This window comes from Chiloscyllium punctatum, chromosome 1 (assembly GCF_047496795.1).
Source record: "Chiloscyllium punctatum isolate Juve2018m chromosome 1, sChiPun1.3, whole genome shotgun sequence".
NCBI classification, from domain to species: Eukaryota; Metazoa; Chordata; class Chondrichthyes; order Orectolobiformes; family Hemiscylliidae; genus Chiloscyllium; species Chiloscyllium punctatum.
In genome coordinates, this window is record NC_092739.1 from 91,151,389 (window position 1) to 91,170,851 (window position 19,463).

Consider the following 19,463-nt stretch of genomic DNA (forward strand, 5'->3'; position numbering starts at 1 on the left):
CTATTCCATTTCTGTCCAACTGTTGTTCACTCTCTCTCTCTTGCTGAGTCCATCTACATCTACTGTTTACTCCACCCATTACGCCATCCCCACTTTTAGTAAGCTACAGTCAGTTCTGAAGGAGGGTTACTTGACCTGAAATGTTAACTCTGCTTTCTCTCCACAAATACTATCAGACCTGCTGAGTTTTCTCAGCAATTTCTGTTTTTGTTTTTGATTTTTAGCATCTGTGATTTTTTTTGTGGAATGACATTAGTTTTGTTCTCAGTTCATAAGTAGCTAAAGTGAGCAAGGTCATTTTATTCAGATCAGAAGCAAGTTTTTCAATTCTGTTCAGAAAACTCTGTTGAACTAAGAAGCCAGTATTGTTTCCCTCCTACAATTAAGATTCAGGACAGTTCAAGGAATATGTTACTTCAGCAAAAAGGTAGTTTGCAAAACTTTCAAATCGTGCAAGTCTGGTTAGAAATCTACAGGACCAAGAAAGCTTATGGTCTCAAATTTGAGAGGCCATTCATACGAGCAGATTTAGAAAGGTCTCAAACAAAGTTTATAGTTTAGAATCTGGAAGGAGTAATTAAGTAGATCACAAAAGAGTTGGGACAGGGAGAATACTTTCTCTAGACATGAGACTGTTGGGAAACAAGCTGAAACATTGTTTTGCTGTGTGAGAGAGATCATTCTAACTAAATTACATATTTAGATAGCTTTGGTTTGCTTCATTTTTCTTTTTCTTTGTGTTACAATTTTTTTTTCCATTCTAAAAGAAAACCTGCAGCCTAAATGAATAAAACATAGTGATTAAACACCAATTCAACTAACTAATAAAAAAAAAGCCATCAAGTCAGATTTCTCGTAATAACTATTTGTTTGGATCTTAACAAACCCAAAATGAAAGTCTTTCACAATCATGCCACAATTCACTGCTTCTGATCCAAAAGTCATAATCTTTAACTTTATCAGTTATCATTAATATGTGGAAAATTAACTCCTCAACACCTGGAACCCACCCACTTTGACTAACATTGATGTTCTACCAGGCTCAATATTGGGTCCTGAGTGATATATAGTAATGATTTAGACTTAAACGTGAGAGGCATAGTTGGGAAATTTGGAGATGACATAAAGATTGGGACAGGTACTTGAGAGTGAAGGCAATAAATGTTGACTGTTGGAAGACATCAGTGTTTGATTGAGTGGGCAGAGGGTGGCAAGTGGAATACAACCCAAAGATCGCAAAGCTATGCATTTGGGAAGGGCAAACCAAACAGAAATTAGATAATAAATGGGAGGGTACTGAGAGGAGTAGATGAAGTGAAAGACCTTGGCGTGTATGTCTCCAGGTCCCTGAAGGTGGCAGGATAGGCAAACAAGTTGAAGGAAGTAACTGGATGCTTTCTGTCACTGGAACTATGAAATAAGGAACTAAAAACAAGAGCAGGGAAGTAATGCTGGAACTAAATAAGATGCTGGTTAGGTAGGTCACAGCTGGAGTTTTATGTACAGTTCTGGTCACCACATTAGAGGAAAGACATAATTGCTATAAACGCACGAGAAGAGATTTACAATATTGCCATGGCATTAAAATTGCAGGTGTGAGGAAAGATTGGAGCAGGTTGAGGTGGCAAATAAATAAGGGGCTTGGATAGAATAACAGAGACATAGATTATCTGAGAATACAGATTTAAAGTGATTGGTAGAGGGGACATGAGAAAAAAACCTTTCCAGCCAGAGGATAGTGGGTGTCTGGAATCTGCTGCCCAGTTTGGTACTTGAGGCAAAAGGTGGCATAGACTAGCCGGCTTTTTATTTACTGCATAGACATAATGGACTGAATGGCCTCCTTCTGTGCAATAACTTTTCAATGGTTATATTATTGACTCCAGAGCTGTAACCCACCTATGTCAGCTAGACACTTTCTGTAAACACACAGACATGCAGCAAGGAACTGTGAGTCTCTGATGAAGAATTGGGTTACTAAGTCCATTTTGCATAACACAACAGCACACAGTCTACCCATTTAGCATTGCTGTCCTTCCTATCTAATTATTTAAAAGACATTTGCACTCAGTTTTCCTATGTATGGTGACTAACCCTATCGCACATCGGCGCGAAGGGGATGACAAATGTTGGTAGAAGGAAGATTCCTTACAAGGAACGAAGTTATATTGAAGGTAAAATAATTTAAGCTGACATGATCAAAACTTCTCAAACAGCAGCTTATAGCTTTTTTATAAAATCAAATCCTTACATTAATGATTTAGCATTAAGAGTCCAAGTAGTACAGCACGGAAACAGACCGTGCTGACCAACTATTCTAAGTTAATCTAGTTCCATTTGCCAGCATTTGGCCTATATTCCTCTTCATATAGCCATCCAGATGTCTTTTAAATGTTGTAATTGTACCAGCTTTCACCACTACCTCTGGCAGATTGTTCTATACACGCACCACCCTGTGTGTAAAAAAGATGCCCCTTAGGTCCCTTTTACATGGTACCCTCTGGTTTTGGACTCCTCTATCCTGGAGAAAAGATTTTGTCTATTTATCCTATCCATGCTCCTCATGATTTTATAAACCTCTACAAGGTCACTCCTCATCCGCTGAAGCTCCAAGAAAACAGTCCCCAGCCTATTCAGCCTCTCCTAATAGGTCAAACCGTCCAACCCTAGCAAAATCCTTTAAGTCTTTCCTGCACCCTTTCAAGTTCCACAACATCCTTCCTATTGCAGGGGGACCAGAATTGAATGCAGTATTCCAAAAGTGACTAACCAATATTCTGTAGAGCCACAACACGATATCCCAACTCCTATGCTCAATGCACTGACCAATAAAAGGCAAATGTATGAAACATCTTCATTTCCTGAATATAACATAGCAAAACTTCAGTTGTTAAGAAAAATGCGTTTTAACTGCTTTTGAAATTAGTACGGTGTGGAATGAAAGAACTTTTATTGTTAAAAGACAAAACTGAAACACAGGTTAACAGTCCCTCTTCAATTATCAAAATAAGCACGGCAACAAAAGGCAGTACAAAAATAGTAAAATTGGTACTTGCTATCTACTTTATAAAATGTGCAACTTAATCACTTTGGCTGCATCCTGCTGATACATCAATGTCTTCTTCTAGTCCACTTTCATTGTTACAAATTACAATTTATTTTTATATTTAGACATTGAAAATCACTAAACATGCAAAATCCTTTCTACTGGCATTGTTTACCTATTTGCTTTTATTCCATTTTTGCAGGATTTTCCCCCACTATCTGACATTTCCTGACCATTGCTTAGTTGAAAAGCTTGGTCAGCTTGTTTGTTAATCATTTCATAAAAGACCGACCTACTACGTTTGAAATAGCCTCTCATCCTTCTCCCCCAACTTTCTTGTGAAAAATCCTCACCTCTTCCCTTTCCATGTATCACATTTGTACCATTAACTGAGACTGGAAAATATGGAGTGAATATTTAATTCTGTCCCTATAGACTGTATAAAAGCACTATTATACAGTGGATCATCTTCACTCAAGGATTCTCTCAAAAAGATGTTGTCCAATTTATGCTGCATATGCTCATTGCTCTTGGGGACTAATAGTCAACCTTGTAGATTAGAATTTGAGTTACATGTAGACTGATTGGTAAGCATGGTAGCAGGCAAGTCAATCTGACTGGCTAAATTCAGCTTCACAAATTGCCATGTTGAGATATAAATTTACCTTTTCTAAAATGCTCAGCCAGTATTCCACATTGTGCTTTTGGTTTTCATTATTCAATATCAAGAGGGTTACCAAATCAATGATAATTAACTAAACACTGCTGTCAAACAGTATTTTCAAAAGTATTTTTCCCAGCCCTTTCCAAGTTAGACAACAGATCTATTGGTTAGGAAGTAGTAGCGCTTTGGTCTGTTGACATTCACTATGACCGACACGCAGAAATACACTTAGCATCATAGGGAGAGATACTGAGAATAAAATGGTTATAAAGAGCACACCTAGTTTTACTATACTTTTTTTCATTAGCAGCAGTACCTCATTTACACCACTAGGTTCAATTGGGACGATAGAAATGAGCTCCATGTTCACAAGACCACGTTGTGCTCTTGGTATTTAAAATTAAATGTTTTGAGATTTCAGAGGATATCAATAATCTGTTGTTGTGTTTTGGTTTGAAAGGTTGCACTATTATCATATCACACCATCATTTTTATATCTTGTATAGCCTTATAGCTGTTTGACAAGGGTATGTTTCCATACTGTATGCCTCTATGACTCCGTCTTGTGTACATTTGTTATTATATCTTACATGGAATGCCAAGCAGATGTAATTTAGTGTAAAGTAATAGAAAAGGTGAAGGATGAGAGAAGATGTAGCCTTTTAGCTGTCAGATTAAAAAGTGAGATTATTAAAGGAAGGGAAAATGGACTCGGCAAGATGGTGGCGATTCTGTAGAACTGCTGTGGATAGCTCTGCCTAACAGCCAAGGCATACTGGTGTTTTTTGCCATCCCTGGCCAACTTATGTGGTGGAATTATTAGCTTAAAATCTTACAGAACACACCTTTGTTAATACTTGGGAGTGGGAAGGATGTCAAAAGGAAAACCAGCAGCAGGGAGGACACTCCCCTGCAGCACCTACCAACACCATAGACTGCAGCAACAGCAGCCTCTCCTGAACCCCCCGGGGACCCGACAGACTCACAGGAACTGGCTGTGGCGATGGAGAGACTTACCTTGAAAGTTGCGGCTGCGATTGAGGAGTTCCATGAGGAGATTTGTGCCCAGGTTCAACCTATCGCATTCATGCTGCAGAAGCACGAGCAGGAGATCCAGGGCCTCTGGGAGAGGCTGGAGGAGGTGGAGGGTCGAACTAAGGCCTCGGAAGCTGCGATGGACTCCTCATCCAGTCGGATCCAGGATCTGAAGCAAGAGGTGCGGGCCTTGCGAAACCACATTGACGACCTCGAAAATCAAGGTCGGAGGATAAATCTCCAAATTGTCGGGCTCCCTGAAGGTGAGGAAGGTGAGCAGCCAGTCAGCTTCTTTGAAAGCTGGCTGCCGAAGGTTTTGGGCCTTCACATTAAGTCCAGCAGGTTGCAGATTGAAAGGGCGTATCGGGTTACAGTGCACAGGTCAGGCCCAGTGCAGCACCCCTACTCGATTCTAGTGCACTTCCACTCATATAAGGACAAGCAAAAAGTCATAGAAGCTTCCAGATCCCTAGGAAAAGATCCACTGGCACCGCTGTACAAGAGGTCAAAAATCATGTTTTTCCAGGATTTCTCTGCAGCTGTAATTCCTTCGATGAAGTTAAAAAGAGGCTGAGGAACCTGGGCATTCAGTACTCCATAAGATACCATGCATTGCTTCATTTTAGCCACGAGGACTCATTTGACTCAGTGGATAAAGCTAAAAACTTTGTAGACACTTTAATATAGACAGATTGGCCTGAAGAATACGGTTAATGTTTGTTCTCTTTTCTATCTTTCCCCATGTTTTCTCTTCCTTTTTTTTATTCCTTTCTTTCTCACTAATAATTCCTTTTTGAAAAGGGGGGAAAAGACCTTGGAATAAATTGTTCCTTTTTTTTTACTAACTGGATTTTCAGATGGGAAATTATGTGGATGTTCTTTGTTGTCTCTCCCCCTTTATTTTTGTTTATTCTATTTCTCTTTTAGTCACAAGTACTGGTAACATGAAGCCAGGGATGGGTGGAGCGCTCATCCTGACTTTGTCTTTTTTCTGTTAATTTAAGGATCATCTCTTTGTTATTTTTTCTGGCCTAAGGCTGGGGCATAGTCCAGATTTGAAGGAGCTGTGAAAGAGGGGATGGGTAGGGTGAGTGCCCCCTAAAGGCAGGGGGAAGAGTGTTCCATTCAAGGTTTTATAGTTGGTTTTCTTTGTAGTTGTTTGGTAGTATTAATTGTTTATAGTTATTAGAGTAGTTTTTGTATATATAGTTCTTCGACTGTTTGAGTCTTTATTTACTTATGCTCGGCGCTTTGTAAGCAGGGTTCTCCCTCCCAGGGGTTCAAGGGTGTCTGAAAGGGGATATGGCTAAGTGTTTTATTAAATGGTGCACCTGGAACATTAATGGAAGTCATTCGCCTGTTAAAAGGAAAAAAGTGTTTTCTAGCCTTAAGAGGGAAAGGGTTAATATCGCTTTGTTGCAGGAAACCCATCTTGATGATGGGGAACACCTGAAATTACAACAGGGGGATTATGACTGGGTATTCTTTTCATCCTTTACTACGAAAGGTAGGGGAGTAGTGGTACTTCCAGAGGAATCTTCCATTCACATTATTAGAGCAGGTGAAAGATGAGCAAGGACAGTTTGTGATACTTAAAGCCCTGATACATGGGGAGGAATATGGCTTTTTAAAAGGTCTACTGTCCTCCAGCGCATCCCCTCAAATTTTTGATTAGTGCTTTCTCTAAGTTGAGTGCTTTTGGAACACGATACATTATAAAAGGGTGGGATTTTAATTGTCTTTTGGATCCAACAGTGGACAGGATGCCTTGTGGGCCCCCAACTATTTCTTCGCAGGCCAAGCAGGTGGTTGACTTATGCGAGGAGTTGGGGCTGGTAGATATTTAGAGATGTCTTCACCCTACTGGCAGGGACTTCACCTTTTTTTCAAACCCACATAAATGCCCCACGAGGACGGACTTCCTTCTGGCTCCCTCGGCCCTTCTGGATTCGATTATGGGTTGTAAAATTGGGAACATAGCTATCTCTGATCATGCGGCAGTATATTTGGAGGTTAAGGCCAAGACTGAAGGGCTAGGTGTGAGGCACTGGCATTTGGACCCTTTTCTCCTTAAGGATTCCAAATTTGTGGAATACTTTTTGAAGGAGTTTCAGGAATTCTTGCCTACCAACTCAGGCATGGCTAGTAGTCCATCTATGCTATGGGAGACTGCTAAGGCCTTTGCTAGGGGATTAGCTATTGCCTATTCAACTAGGTGGAAACGGCAGAAGGAGGAACAGCAGTGTCTACTTGAGACGCGGTTGAAAGCTGCTGAGGCAGCACATTTTACACAGCCTTCGATGACTAAGCTACAGCAGATCACGGTCCTCCAGGCTGCCTTGAACTCAATACTGACTCAAAACGCAAAGAAAGAACTTGCTTTTGCTCGACAAAGGCTGTTCGAGTACAGGGATAGGCCAGGGAAGTATTTAGTGTACCTGACTAGGAAAAAGCATGCTCCCCAATCCATTACTACAATCAGAGACAGCGCCAGGGTCCTTACATCCGATGCTGAAAGGATTCATGAGGCTTTTCGGAGGTTTTACTCTGAAATGTATTAGTCTGAAGGTTGCGAAGACAGGAGGGCTAAAATGGAGACCTTTTTTAAGAACTTGGACCTCCCAGGGGTAATCTTGGAACAGGCCTCTCTCCTTAATGCCCCCTTGACAGTTCAGGAAATACAGGAGGCAGCTAGGCAACTTCAGAGTGGGAAAGCGCCTGACCCTGATGGTCTCCCGGGTGAGTTTTATAAGGAGTTTATAGGGATTCTGTCAGGGCCGATGTTGGAGATGTACAATCACTCCTATATGCATGAATGCCTACCACCATCTTTGAGAGAAGCTAACATTTCCTTAATTCTTAAGAAGGGGAAGGTTCCTGAGGATTGTGCTTCATACAGGCCCATTGCTCTAATAAATTCTGATTTCAAGATTCTGTCCAAGATCCTGGCGCTGAGATCGGAAAGAGTGTTGCCCCATATTATTAAAGAGGACCAGACAGGCTGTTAAGGGGTCATAGATCCTCAAATAATATTAGAAGGTTGCTGAATATGGTCCAAGTTTGTCAGCAATGATTGATTCAGGGGTTGGTGATTTCCTTAGATACAGAGAAAGCATTTGACCAGGTGGAATGGCCGTATCTTTTTTATGTCTTAGAACAGTTTGGGTTGGGTGGGGTCTTTGCTCGGTGGGTGGAGGTTTTATATTGCCACCCTCTGGCCACTGTCATCACCAACGGGGTGAAGTCTGGGAATTTTAGGATTGGTAGAGGTCGTCGGCAAGGCTGCCCCCTCTCACCGTTATTGTTTATGTTGGTGATAGAGCCGCTCGCAGAGACCATTCCCCAGAACATCCACATAACCGCTCTGGAAGAGGGATCGAGAGCACACAAGATTACACTGTATACGGATGATGTCCTTCTGTTTTTATCGAACCCGATGACCTCTGTACCCCATTTCATACAATGTATCAATTCATTTGGGGCTATTTCAGGATATAAGATTAACTTTGCAAAATTGGAGGCTATGCCTTTGGGGAACCTTAAGGATGTGCCAGAAGTTGAAGGTGGCCCTAAGTTCCCTTTTAAGTGGTCACGGGCAGGGTTCCAATACCTAGGCATTTTTATTAGCCCCAAGTTTGATCTGTTATTTCGGACTAACTTTGCTCACTTGCTCGACAATATTAGGCGAGATCTCCAGAGATGGAAGGCTCTTCCAATTTTATAGCTGGGCCGAATATCTCTCATTGAGATGAATGTCCTTCCTCGTTTGCTTTATCCCATGCATATGCTTCCTATAATGTTTCCCAGGTCAACGCTGTGGAAACTTGAGGTGGTTTGGTTCCTTTGTCTGGCATTGTGAGCGGCCCCTCATCAAGGAGGGAGAGGAGTTGATTTCCCAGACATTAGGAGGTATCAGTTGAGTTCCCTGCTCTCTTTTGTCAGTGATTGGGTAGGTAACGATCTAAACTCAATAAGGCTGGATATTGAGGCCTCCCAGGCAAAGTGCCCTCTTATTAACCTGTTGTTCATGGATAAGATGAGGACAGTTATGGACCACTGCCGGAACCCCATTGTCATTAGTACAGCCAAGGCTTGGAGGGCGATGCATCAGAGTGAGGGTTGTTTATCCAAGACTTCGCGACTTACACCTATAGTTGGCATGCCAGGGTTCTGACCAGGGATGATGGACTCAGGGTTCTAAGTATGGGCAGCGAGCGGAGTTTCTGGTTTGGGAGACTTGTTTGAGGGGGAGGTTATGATGTCTTTTGAGCAACTGAGCCACAAATACGGGTTGCCCAGTAGAGATCTTTTCTGTTTTTTCAGGTTAGGGATTTTATCCAGAAGATAACGTTCCTCACTAAGGCCTAGAAGCCCAATACAGAGAGGTTGTTGTTACATTCCACAAGCACCCTTTCGGTTAGTGCCCTCTATCGCCTGTTGGGTGGCAGGGCCTCGCAGGATACTAACCGGTTATGTGAGGTCTGGGAGCAGGAGCTAGGAGTGGAGATCTCTTCTGAAACATGGGAGAATACTCAAAAGATCTCAATCTGTAATAGGACATGCACTACACAGTTAAAAGTTCTGCACAGGGCTCATCTGGCACCAGACCGTCTGGCAAAGTTTAAAAAGAGGTGTCTTCAATGTGCCTCAAATGTAAAATAAGTGTAGGTACTCTTACCCACTGCTTCTGGATATGCCACAGACTCAGTGTTTATTGGAGCGCTGTGGCGGGAGAGATAGGGAGGGTATTGAGGACTGAAGTCAAAGTAGACCTGATATCTCCCTCTTAGGTCTACCGAATTGACCATCTTTAGACAGGCATGGGAAGAAACTATTCTTGCATACTGTGCACGGAAGAATATTCTGATGAATTGGGTGTCTGAGAACCCGCCAGGCTTGCTGGGATGGCAGAAATTAATTATGGAGCACATTCCCTTGGACTTTTTTACAAACATGATGCACCACACAACAGACCATTTTTATAACACATGGCAGCCCTACTTGAGTTATTTGGATATAGATTTGTCAGTTATCTTAACTGTGGAGTTTGTTTAACCAGGATGGTTAGATTTGTCAAGCCCTGGGCCTTGGAGGGAGTCTCCCGAGTTAATCCGGGTATATATACAATGCTCCCGTCCCTTTGTTTGGGAGCTTTGCAGCGAGCATAGCTGTTCTGTATTTTGTGGTTTTTTTTGGTTTCTTTTGCTTTTTTTTTGCTGTTGCTTTCTCAGTGTTAGGGTTTGTTTTGTATTATAGGGTAGGTTAGTAGTTATATTGTAACTTGTGTTTTTTTTATTTTTATTATACTGATATTTGTTATTGATTGTATTTTTCAATAATTTTATATGTTTGTAAAGTTAAAATCATTTTGCTAATAAATATATTTACAAAAAAAGGAAGGGAAAATAACCAGTAGTTGTAAAATCAAGTTTCATGCAGTCTTCCTAATGTGTGTGTTGTCTAAGAGTATCATTCGCTCTTATCATAAGCACAATCTCTACGTCTAGAGTTTTAATTCCTGATATGGAGACAACAGTTCATAAGTTGCCACTCTTGCAGTATTAATTTACACAGGAAGCCCAAACCGATTTCCTGAACATTTCTAAACCTTGATCAGCCAGTGAACCTATCCTATATTAGGTGTTAAATGAGAAATGATGAGAATTCCAAATCTTGCTTCACAGAGATCCAAGTACAGCACAACCTCAATGTGGCTGCAAGGCATGTTAAAACTTAGGTCTTATGTTTGGGTACAAATGTCAGTCAAGACTACAATACAACCTGAATCCTGTAAATGACATTACAACAGTTTTATTTCGGAAAGACTGGTGTAAAAAGATGGACAATATGTTTATGCCATAGTTGGGAGGAGAAAGTAGCATATAAATCAAAATCATTTTCTGTTACTAGCCTAATTATAACGTTTCTTGATTTAATTCTGAATCCAAATTTTTAATAATAAATAATTCAATAACTTAAGAAGAAAAACCCTGGACCTAATTTAGATGTAAGCTGGCAATGAAAACAGCAACCACTCCTCCAAGGGGTCATAGGTTATGGACTTACAGCGTTTCCTGTTTTTAATTCAGTAATTTTTACCTTCTCTATTTCTTTTGTTATCCAGGAGGGAAGAGCCTCTACATTCAGATGCCAAACCATGCAACTGTTTTGCCCAGCAGATTCCTCAGCAGCATTCTAAAATCAAGGACAACAGGATTTGTTAAAGAAATATAACCTCCTCAAGGCACTTTATATAAAAGAGAACAAACGTACTCCATTGTAGCTTAGAAGAACTAGTCAGAGCTAGATTTTGTCATGGAAACAGAAAACAAGACTGTTTTTTGTCAGATTCCTGCCTCTAGTGGGAAACAGAGTGAAGCTTGGATTTTCCTGATCTAGAGATGGGTTTCCTGTTTGATTAGGAGACAGGTTTCAGACACCAAAGGCAGCCCAGAGAGAGCCAGCAAATTGTCCTAAAGGAGAGAGTTTGTGCCAAAGTCTGACAGAGAGGTATGTTGTCAGACAGAAGCTGAAGGCCTGGTAACCGTGTGGGAGGGGAAGAGGTCTTCCTCCCAAAGAATTGCCAAACGGAGCTCACCCATTATAGAGTAAGGAGATCTTTCTGTTCAGACCAATCTCCCTCTGCTCCAATTCCTCCCATTCTTTCACTTTCTGCTCTTCTCCTAGTGAGCTGTTCCCTTCCAGGATCTCACCATCCTCAAGGTCTGTACCTCTCTGGCAGAACATCTGATCACAGTGGCTAAGACCCTTAGACTTGAGCAGGGCACTACCTAATAGATATATGCACTGACGCCAATACCCCTTGAACTTGTGAGCTTGATATGTTCATAAAATTATAGAATCTCTAGTGTGCAAGCAGGCCATTTGGCCATCAACTCCACACCAATCCTCCAAAGCACATCCCACCCTATCCCTACAATGATGCCTTTCCCATGGTTAACCCACCTAGCCTAAACATCCCTGGACACTATGGGCAATTTAGCACAGTTAATCCACCTAACCTGCACATCTTTGGACTGTGGAAGGAAGCCGGAGCACCTAGGAGGAAACCCATACACACTGGGGAGAATGTGCCAACTCCACACAGACAGTTGCCTGAGACTGGAACTGAACCTAGGTCCCTGATACTATGAAGCAGCAGTGCTAACCACTGAGCTGCCCAGCTCATGTTGTCCAACATCAGTATAGAGCATCTGTCACCAGTGTGCAGCTGTCTCTGAGGCAGCAGAGCTACACTGATGAGTGCACAGACATCAGTGACTATCAGCCTAAAGAGTCACAATCTCATTTTGGCACTGGTTCTCAAACATGTCCAGGCAACCTAACCTGTGCTTATGGCAGTATTTCCTTCTCTTTTCATGTCATCTGCCTTGAAGCCCAGCGCTGCACACTTCCTTGCAGGCTGCTGTTTCATAACTCCATTGACCTGGGCTGTTGAGGGTGCAGCCACCCATTTTCAGATATAACCTTTCTGGTGCTCAGGTGAAGTCCAAACACCTCTTATGGCCACCTGATGCCAGGAAGGTGATGAGTCTCCAAACTAGCAAAACCCTCAATAAAGAATCCTCCTGTGATCTGTCATGGACTAACTTAAAAGCCTTTAATCTCAGAGAAGGAGGAACACTTGTCTTTTTCAACTTTTCCTGTGTGATGGTACTTGCCCAACATGGTCCTCACCTGCCTGCAGCTGGTTTGAGGCAGACAGTAGCTGAAAGCCACCTGGCCGTGGGAAGAGACCAAACCTTTGCAGAGTCAGGATATTAAAAAGCTCTTAAATACTTTAATTCATCTTTTTAGGAACCCAGAGGAGTTTAGAAACCCCCTTCCCCACTCCAATCCTTTGGGGAAATTGTCAAACCTGGAAAGGGCTTTCTCTGGGGTGTGAAATATCCAAAGATAGGTGGTGCAGCCTGATAACTGGAGACAGATAGACAGACAGACAATCTATCAGGGAAAAGGAAAAAGCTCTGTTTGTTTAGTGGGTGAGCATGTGGTAGAAGAGAGATTTAGTCTGAAAGTCTTATTTTACATATAGCATACAGGTTAAGAGGATTCAGCCATCTGGCTCCTCAAGTCAATTCCACCATTAAACAAAATCACAGTTGATCTGGTTTGGGCCTCAACTCTACATTCCCTCTTACCCCCAATAACCTCCTGCATTCCTTGTTTTTACTTTAAATACATTTGATGTCTCCATTTCCAAAGACCCACTGAGGGGAAAAAGAATCCTCCTTATTCCTAGCTGTTGTGGGAAGATGATGGTTAGCATGTCAGGCTTTACCAGAAGGAGGAAGAGAGAACTAATCAGTGCAAGGACTCAGTAGGCCTATACAGAAAGCAGCCTAAGCTGTCACAATGATAATCAAATCTACTGATCTAAAAAATAGTTCCAGGTGACCTTGAGGAATGCACAAGCATACAGCATCGCCAACTCAAAATCTAATTGATGATCAAAATTTGCAGCCATGTTGCTTTCACCACTCTATATCAGATATTGGTGTCCATCCAACACCTGCATCATCAGAGCCAAATACACTTATTTTGCCACATACAGTCATCTCCAATGATACTGGCATTTACTGTTGCAAAACTTTTAGGATCATAAAATGGCTTTACTCTTCTTCAGAGTCTATAGGAAACGGTTATAGTGTCATAGAGATGTGCAGAATGGAAACAGACCCTTCGGTCCAACCCGTCCATGCCGACCAGATATCCCAACCCAATCTAGTCCCACCTGCCAGCACCCGGCGCACATCCCTCCAAACTCTTCCTATTCATATACCCATCCAAACGCCTCTTAAATGTCGCAATTGTACCAGCCTCCACCACATCTCTGGCAGCTCATTCCATACGTGTACCACCCTCTGCGTGAAAAAGTTGCCCCTTAGATCTCTTTTATATCTTTCCCCTCTCATCCTAAACCTATGCCCTCTAGTTCTGGACTCCCTGACCCCAGGGAAAAAACTTTGCCTATTTATCCTATTCATGCTCCTCATAATTTTGTAAAACTCTATAAGGTCACCCCCTCAGCCTCCCACGCTCCAAGGAAAACAGCCCCAGCCTGTTCAGCCTCTCCTTGTAGCTCAGATCCTCCAACCCTGGCAACATCCTTTTCTGAACCCTTTCAAGTTTCACAACATCTTTCCGATAGGAAAGAGACCAGAATTGCATGCAATATTCCAACAGTGGCCTCACTAATGTCCTGTACAGCCGCAACATGACCTCCCAACTACTGTACTCAATACTCTGACCAATACAGGAAAGCATACCAAACGTCTTCTTCATTATCCTATCTCCCTGTGACTCCACTTTCAAGGAGCTATGAGCCTGCACTCCAAGGTCTCCTTGTTCAGCAACACTCTCTAGGACCTTACCATTAAGTGCATAAGTCCTGCTAAGATTTGCTTTCCCAAAATTCAGCACCTCACATTTACCTGAATTAAACTCCATCTGCCACTTCTCAGCCCATTGGCCCATCTGGTCCAGATCCTGTTGTAATCTGAGGTCACCCTCTTCGATGTCCACTACACCTCCAATTTTGGTGTCATCTGCAAACTTACCAACTGTACCTCTTATGCTCGCATCCAAATCATTTATGTAAATGACAAAAAGTAGAGGGCCCAGCACCAAGCCTTGTGGCAATCCACTGGTCACAGGCCTCCAGTCTGAAAAACAACCCTCCACCACCACCCTCTGTCTTCTACCTTTGAGCCAGTTCTGCATCCAAATGGCTATTTCTCCCTGTATCCCATGAGATTTAACCTTGCTAATCAGTCTCCCATGGGGAACCTTGTCGAACACCTTACTGAATTCCACATAGATCACATCAACTGCTCTGCCCTCATCAATCTTCTTTGCTCCTTCTTCAAAAAACTCAATCAAGTTTGTGAGACATGATTTCCCACACACAGAGCCATGTTGACTATCCCGAATCAGTCCTTGCCTTTCCAAATACATGTACGTCCTGTCCCTCAGGATTCCCTCCAACAACTTGCCCACCACCGAGGTCAGGCTCATTGGTCTATAGTTCCCTGGCTTGTCTTTACCACCCTTCTTAAACAGTGGCACCATGTTTGCCAATCTCCAGTCTTCCGGCACCTCACCTGTGACTATCGATGATACAAATATCTCAGCAAGAGGCCCAGTGATCACTTTTCTAGCTTCCCACAGAGTTCTCGGGTACACCTGATCAGGTCCTGGGGATTTATCCACTTTATTCTGGAACATTTCTAAATTTGCAAGTACTATACGTTTTCCACAGGTTCCGTTAAGTTAAATGTTAAAAGGAAACCCTTGAAGACCAAACTATAGCAACTATATTTTAACCAACAAACAGGTATTAATTTTATGATCTACTGAATATATATTAATGAATACAATTTTGTGTCAACAATTATTTCATGCAGTTTTGATGATAGCTTCAGAAGACTTAACAAAAAAAACCGAGGAATTAAAATATTGCAGATTAGCAAAGTGTTTCTTTCATTATATTTTTCTCTGAAATGTCTTAAACTGTTCATACAATGATCAGTTGGATTTTTACTGAAGTCAAATTTTCCACGCTTAATCATATAAGTGATGCAGTTGTTGAATTTAATAGAGTTTAAAATATAAAGCCGGCTACAAAAGTCACAGGAACCAAGTGCATCGCTGAATCCAATCTTTATTTCACGATTGAGGGGGCATATACATTGTAACAGAATGATCAAATTTGTACTTTACCTGTAATGTTGAAGGTTGCATCCATTGAGAAGGGGATAAACTATGAGCATCCAGCACAAATCTTCGGCATTTCCAGCATCGTAGAAATCCTTCCATTATGTGAATACCCATTGAATCCTTATTTACCTGTATGAAAATTATCACAAGATACCCAAATGGAGTAGCCAATAAATTTATAATGAATTCAACCACAAGTTTGAGGACATGATCTATTTGGATTTCCAGAGACCATTGATAAAAGTGCTGCACGGGAGGCTGCTAAATAAGATAAATGTCCATCCATGGTGTTAGGGGTAAGGTAGTAGCATGTATATAGAACTGACAGATGGCAGAGAGCAGAGATAAAGGGTTGCTTTACAGAATGGCAGCTGGTTACTAAAGTTCTGCAGAATTCAGTGTTGGGACCACAGCTATTAATGTTATACTTTAATAATCTGGATGAAGAAACTGAAAGCATTGTTGCTAAGTTTGCAGATAACCCAAAGTTGGAGGAGAAGTGGTGATGAGGAAATGGGGGAGACTGCAGAAGCCCTTGGACAAGCTCGGAGAATGGAAAAAGAAATGGCAGATGGAAAACAATGTGGGAAAGTGTGAGGTTATGCATTTTAGTAGGAAGGACAGAGGCATATACTATTTTCTAAATGGGGAAAGGCTTGGGAAATCTGAAGCACAAAAGGACTTGGGAATCCTAGTTCAAAATTCTCTAAAGGTTAACATGCAGGTTCAGTTGGTAGTTAGGAAGGCAAAGACAATGTTGGCATTCACCTCGAGAGGGCTAGAATACAGAGGAACCTAGATTATCTGGCATTTGATTATCTGAATTTTGGATTATGCATCAAGATCGCAAGGTCCCAAAGGTTGGCTAAACTGTATTATCCAGCGTTCGATAATCTGAACAAAATACTTCCCGCCCGTGTCATTCAGATAAATCGAGGTTCCTCTGTACAAAAGCAGGGATATTCTGCTGAGAGTGTATAAGGTTCTGGTCGGACCAGATTTGAGCAATTTTGGACCCAGTATCGAAGGAAGAATGAGGGCAGAGCGGTGGACGTGATCTAAATGGACTTCAGTAAGGCATTCGACAAAGTTCCCCATGGGAGACTGGTTAGCAAGACTAGATCTCGTAGAATACAGGGAGAACTAGCCATTTGGATAGAGAACTGGCTCAAAGGTAGAAGACAGAGGGTGGTGGTGGGGGGTTGTTTTTCAGACTGGAGGCCTGTGACCAGTGGAGTGCCACAAGGATCAGTGCTGGGTCCACTACTTTTTGTCATTTATATAAATAATTTGGATGTGAACAGAAGAGGTATAGTTAGTAAGTTTGCAGATGACACCAAAATTGGTGGTGTAGTGGACAGCGAGGAAGGTTACCTCAGATTACAACAGGATCTTGATCAGATGCACCAATGGGCTGAGAAGTGGCAGATAGAGTTTAATTTAGATAAATGTGAAATGCTGCATTTTGGGAAAGCAAATCTTAGCAGGACTTATACACTTAATGGTAAGGTCCTAGGGAGTGTTGCTGAACAAGGAGACCTTGGAGTGCAGGTTCGTAGCTCTTTGAAAATAGAGTGGCGGTAGATAGGATAGTGAAGATGGTGTTTGGTATGCTTTCCTTTATTGGGCAGAGTATTGAGTACAGGAGTTGGGAGGACATGATGTGGCTATACAGGACATTGGTTAGGCCACTGTTGGAATACTGTGTGCAATTCTGGTCTCCTTCTTTTCAGAAGGATGTTGTGAAACCTGAAAGGGTTCAGAAAAGATTTAAAAGGACATTGCCAGGGTTGGAGAATTTGAGATATAGGGAGAGGTTGAATAGGCTGGGGCTGTTTTCCCTGGAGCATCGGAGGTTTATAAAATCATGAGGGGCATGGATAGGACAATTAGACAAAGTATCTTCCCTGGGGTGAGGAAGACCAGAACTAGAGGGCATAAGTTTAGGGTGAGAGGGGAAAGATATAAAAGTGACCTAAGGGGCAACTTTTTCATGCAGAGGGTGGTACATGTATGGAATGAGCTACCACAGGAAGTGGTGAAAGCTAGTACAATTGCAACATTTAAAAGGTACCTGGATGGGTATATGAATAGGAATAGTTTGGAGTGATATAGGTCGGGTGCTGACAGGTGGGACTAGATTGGGTTGGGATATGACTCTATGACAATAGACAAGGAGTCTCTCTCTCTCTCTCTCTCTCTCCCTCTCTCTCTCAAGTAACTAAAGCCTGGAAGGCAACTACATATTCTCTTCCACTCGTTGCTGCAAGCTATTGCTTCTAACCAGTGAATCAAAAACTTCACAATTAATGTACCAACAACGCGTATCTTTCCTAAAGAATTGAAAGAATCTGGAAATATGGAGATCAGAAAATAGGAGGTCATGGGCAGCAAAAAGAACACCTCATTGGATCCAGTGGACTCGTGATACTGATTATGTATCCCCAGCATTTATTTCACCAACCACAGTATCAATGTTTGTTTGCTTGTCTATGTCTGTCTTTAGCGTGTGTGTGTGTGTTTGTATGTGTGTAGGGGTTTAAAATGGAGTTACAGTTTCAGCCAGTCATGATACAGGCTGACAATCCATAGTTTTGTTTGCCTCTGATTAGAATCGATTCCTTTGTAGTAGTAGTTTTTTGTTAAGTGCTACCATCTTCTCCAGGACAATTAAGGATTGGCAAAAATACTAGCCCAGACGACAATGCTCACATCCCAAGAATGCAATTAAAAAATAAAATTGGAATAATTGTAATAAGCAACTTAAATGCAAAAATTAGTAAAGCAACAGGAGGACCACAGATCGGATCAAACAGAATTGTAGAAACTTGGGACAGGCATAATTTTAAGGTGAGAGAAGCAAGTTTAGAAGGAAAGTGAGGGGCAACTTGTTCCACACAGAGGTATGTGGAATGAGCTGCCAAAGGAAGTGATAGATGCAGATACAGTTATAATGTTTAAAACATATTTGGACAGGTACATGACTAGGAAAGGTTTAGAGCAATATGGGCTAAATGCAGGGAAATGGGACTAGTTTAGTTTGTAAAACTTGGTCAGCATAGACAAGTTGACCAAATTTAGAGTGGTGCTGGAAAAGCACAGCAGGTCAGGCAGCATCCGAGGAGCAGGAAAATCAATGTTTCTGGCAGGAGCCCTTCATCAGGAAGCCTCGGGGAGTGGAGAGATAAATGGGAGGGGGTGGGACTGGGGAGAAGTTAGTTGAGAGTACAAAAGGTGGATGGAGGTGGGGATGAAGGTGATTGGTCGGAGAGGATGGTGGAGTGGATAGGTGGGAAGGAAGATTGACAGGTGGAATGAAGAGCTTCAGGGCAGAGGAGACGACCTGGGGGTTGCAGTGAGAGAGAGACTCACTGAGAACCTTGTAAAGAGAGGAGAACCTCTTCAAGGTAGGCATCCTTGCAAGAGAATTCACAGTAAAGTTACCCCTTCCTCCATCCACTTTATTGCACTCTCAACTACCTGCTCCCCAGTCCCACCCCCTCCCATTTATCTCTCCACCCCCAAGGCTTCCAGCCTCATTCCTGATGCAGGACTCCAGCCTGAAACATCGAATTTCCTGCTCCTCGGATGCTGCCTGACCTGCTGTGCTTTTCCAGCACCACTCTAATCTCCAGCATCTGCAGTCCTCACTTTCGCCAAGCTGATCAAATAGTCTGTTTTCATGCTGCATGACTCGATGTATATGCTTTTTAGTTCTTCAAACTTGCTCTGCCATTCAATATATCATAGTAGATGCTCTATCACAATGCTGTATTCCTGTTTTCTCTCCACATCCCTTGATGCCTTTAGTATCACAACTTTATCAATCACTTTTTTTAGATTAGATTAGATTACTTAGTGTGGAAACAGGCCCTTCGGCCCAACAAGTCCACACCGCCCCGCCGAAGCGTAACCCACCCATACCCCTACATCTACATTTACCCCTTCACCTAACACTACGGGCAATTTAGCATGGCC

At 42.2% G+C, this 19,463-nt stretch overlaps 1 protein-coding gene across 4 annotated transcripts in view; it reads right to left on the minus strand.

The window, feature by feature from the left end:
- rnf180a (ring finger protein 180a) overlaps positions 1–19,463 on the minus strand; it is a 146,810-nt gene that overhangs the window by 121,292 nt on the left and 6,055 nt on the right. For 3 of the 4 annotated variants that reach the window (XM_072570896.1, XM_072570872.1, XM_072570876.1), the window contains exons 2-3: positions 15,489–15,614; positions 10,845–10,940 (exon numbers count right to left, since the gene is read on the minus strand). In XM_072570896.1, coding sequence (XP_072426997.1) covers positions 10,845–10,940; positions 15,489–15,599 — 207 coding nt within the window. In that variant the 5' untranslated portion in view covers positions 15,600–15,614. The remainder of the gene's footprint in view (positions 1–10,844; positions 10,941–15,488; positions 15,615–19,463) is intronic. The other variant, XM_072570886.1, reaches the window with a different exon arrangement.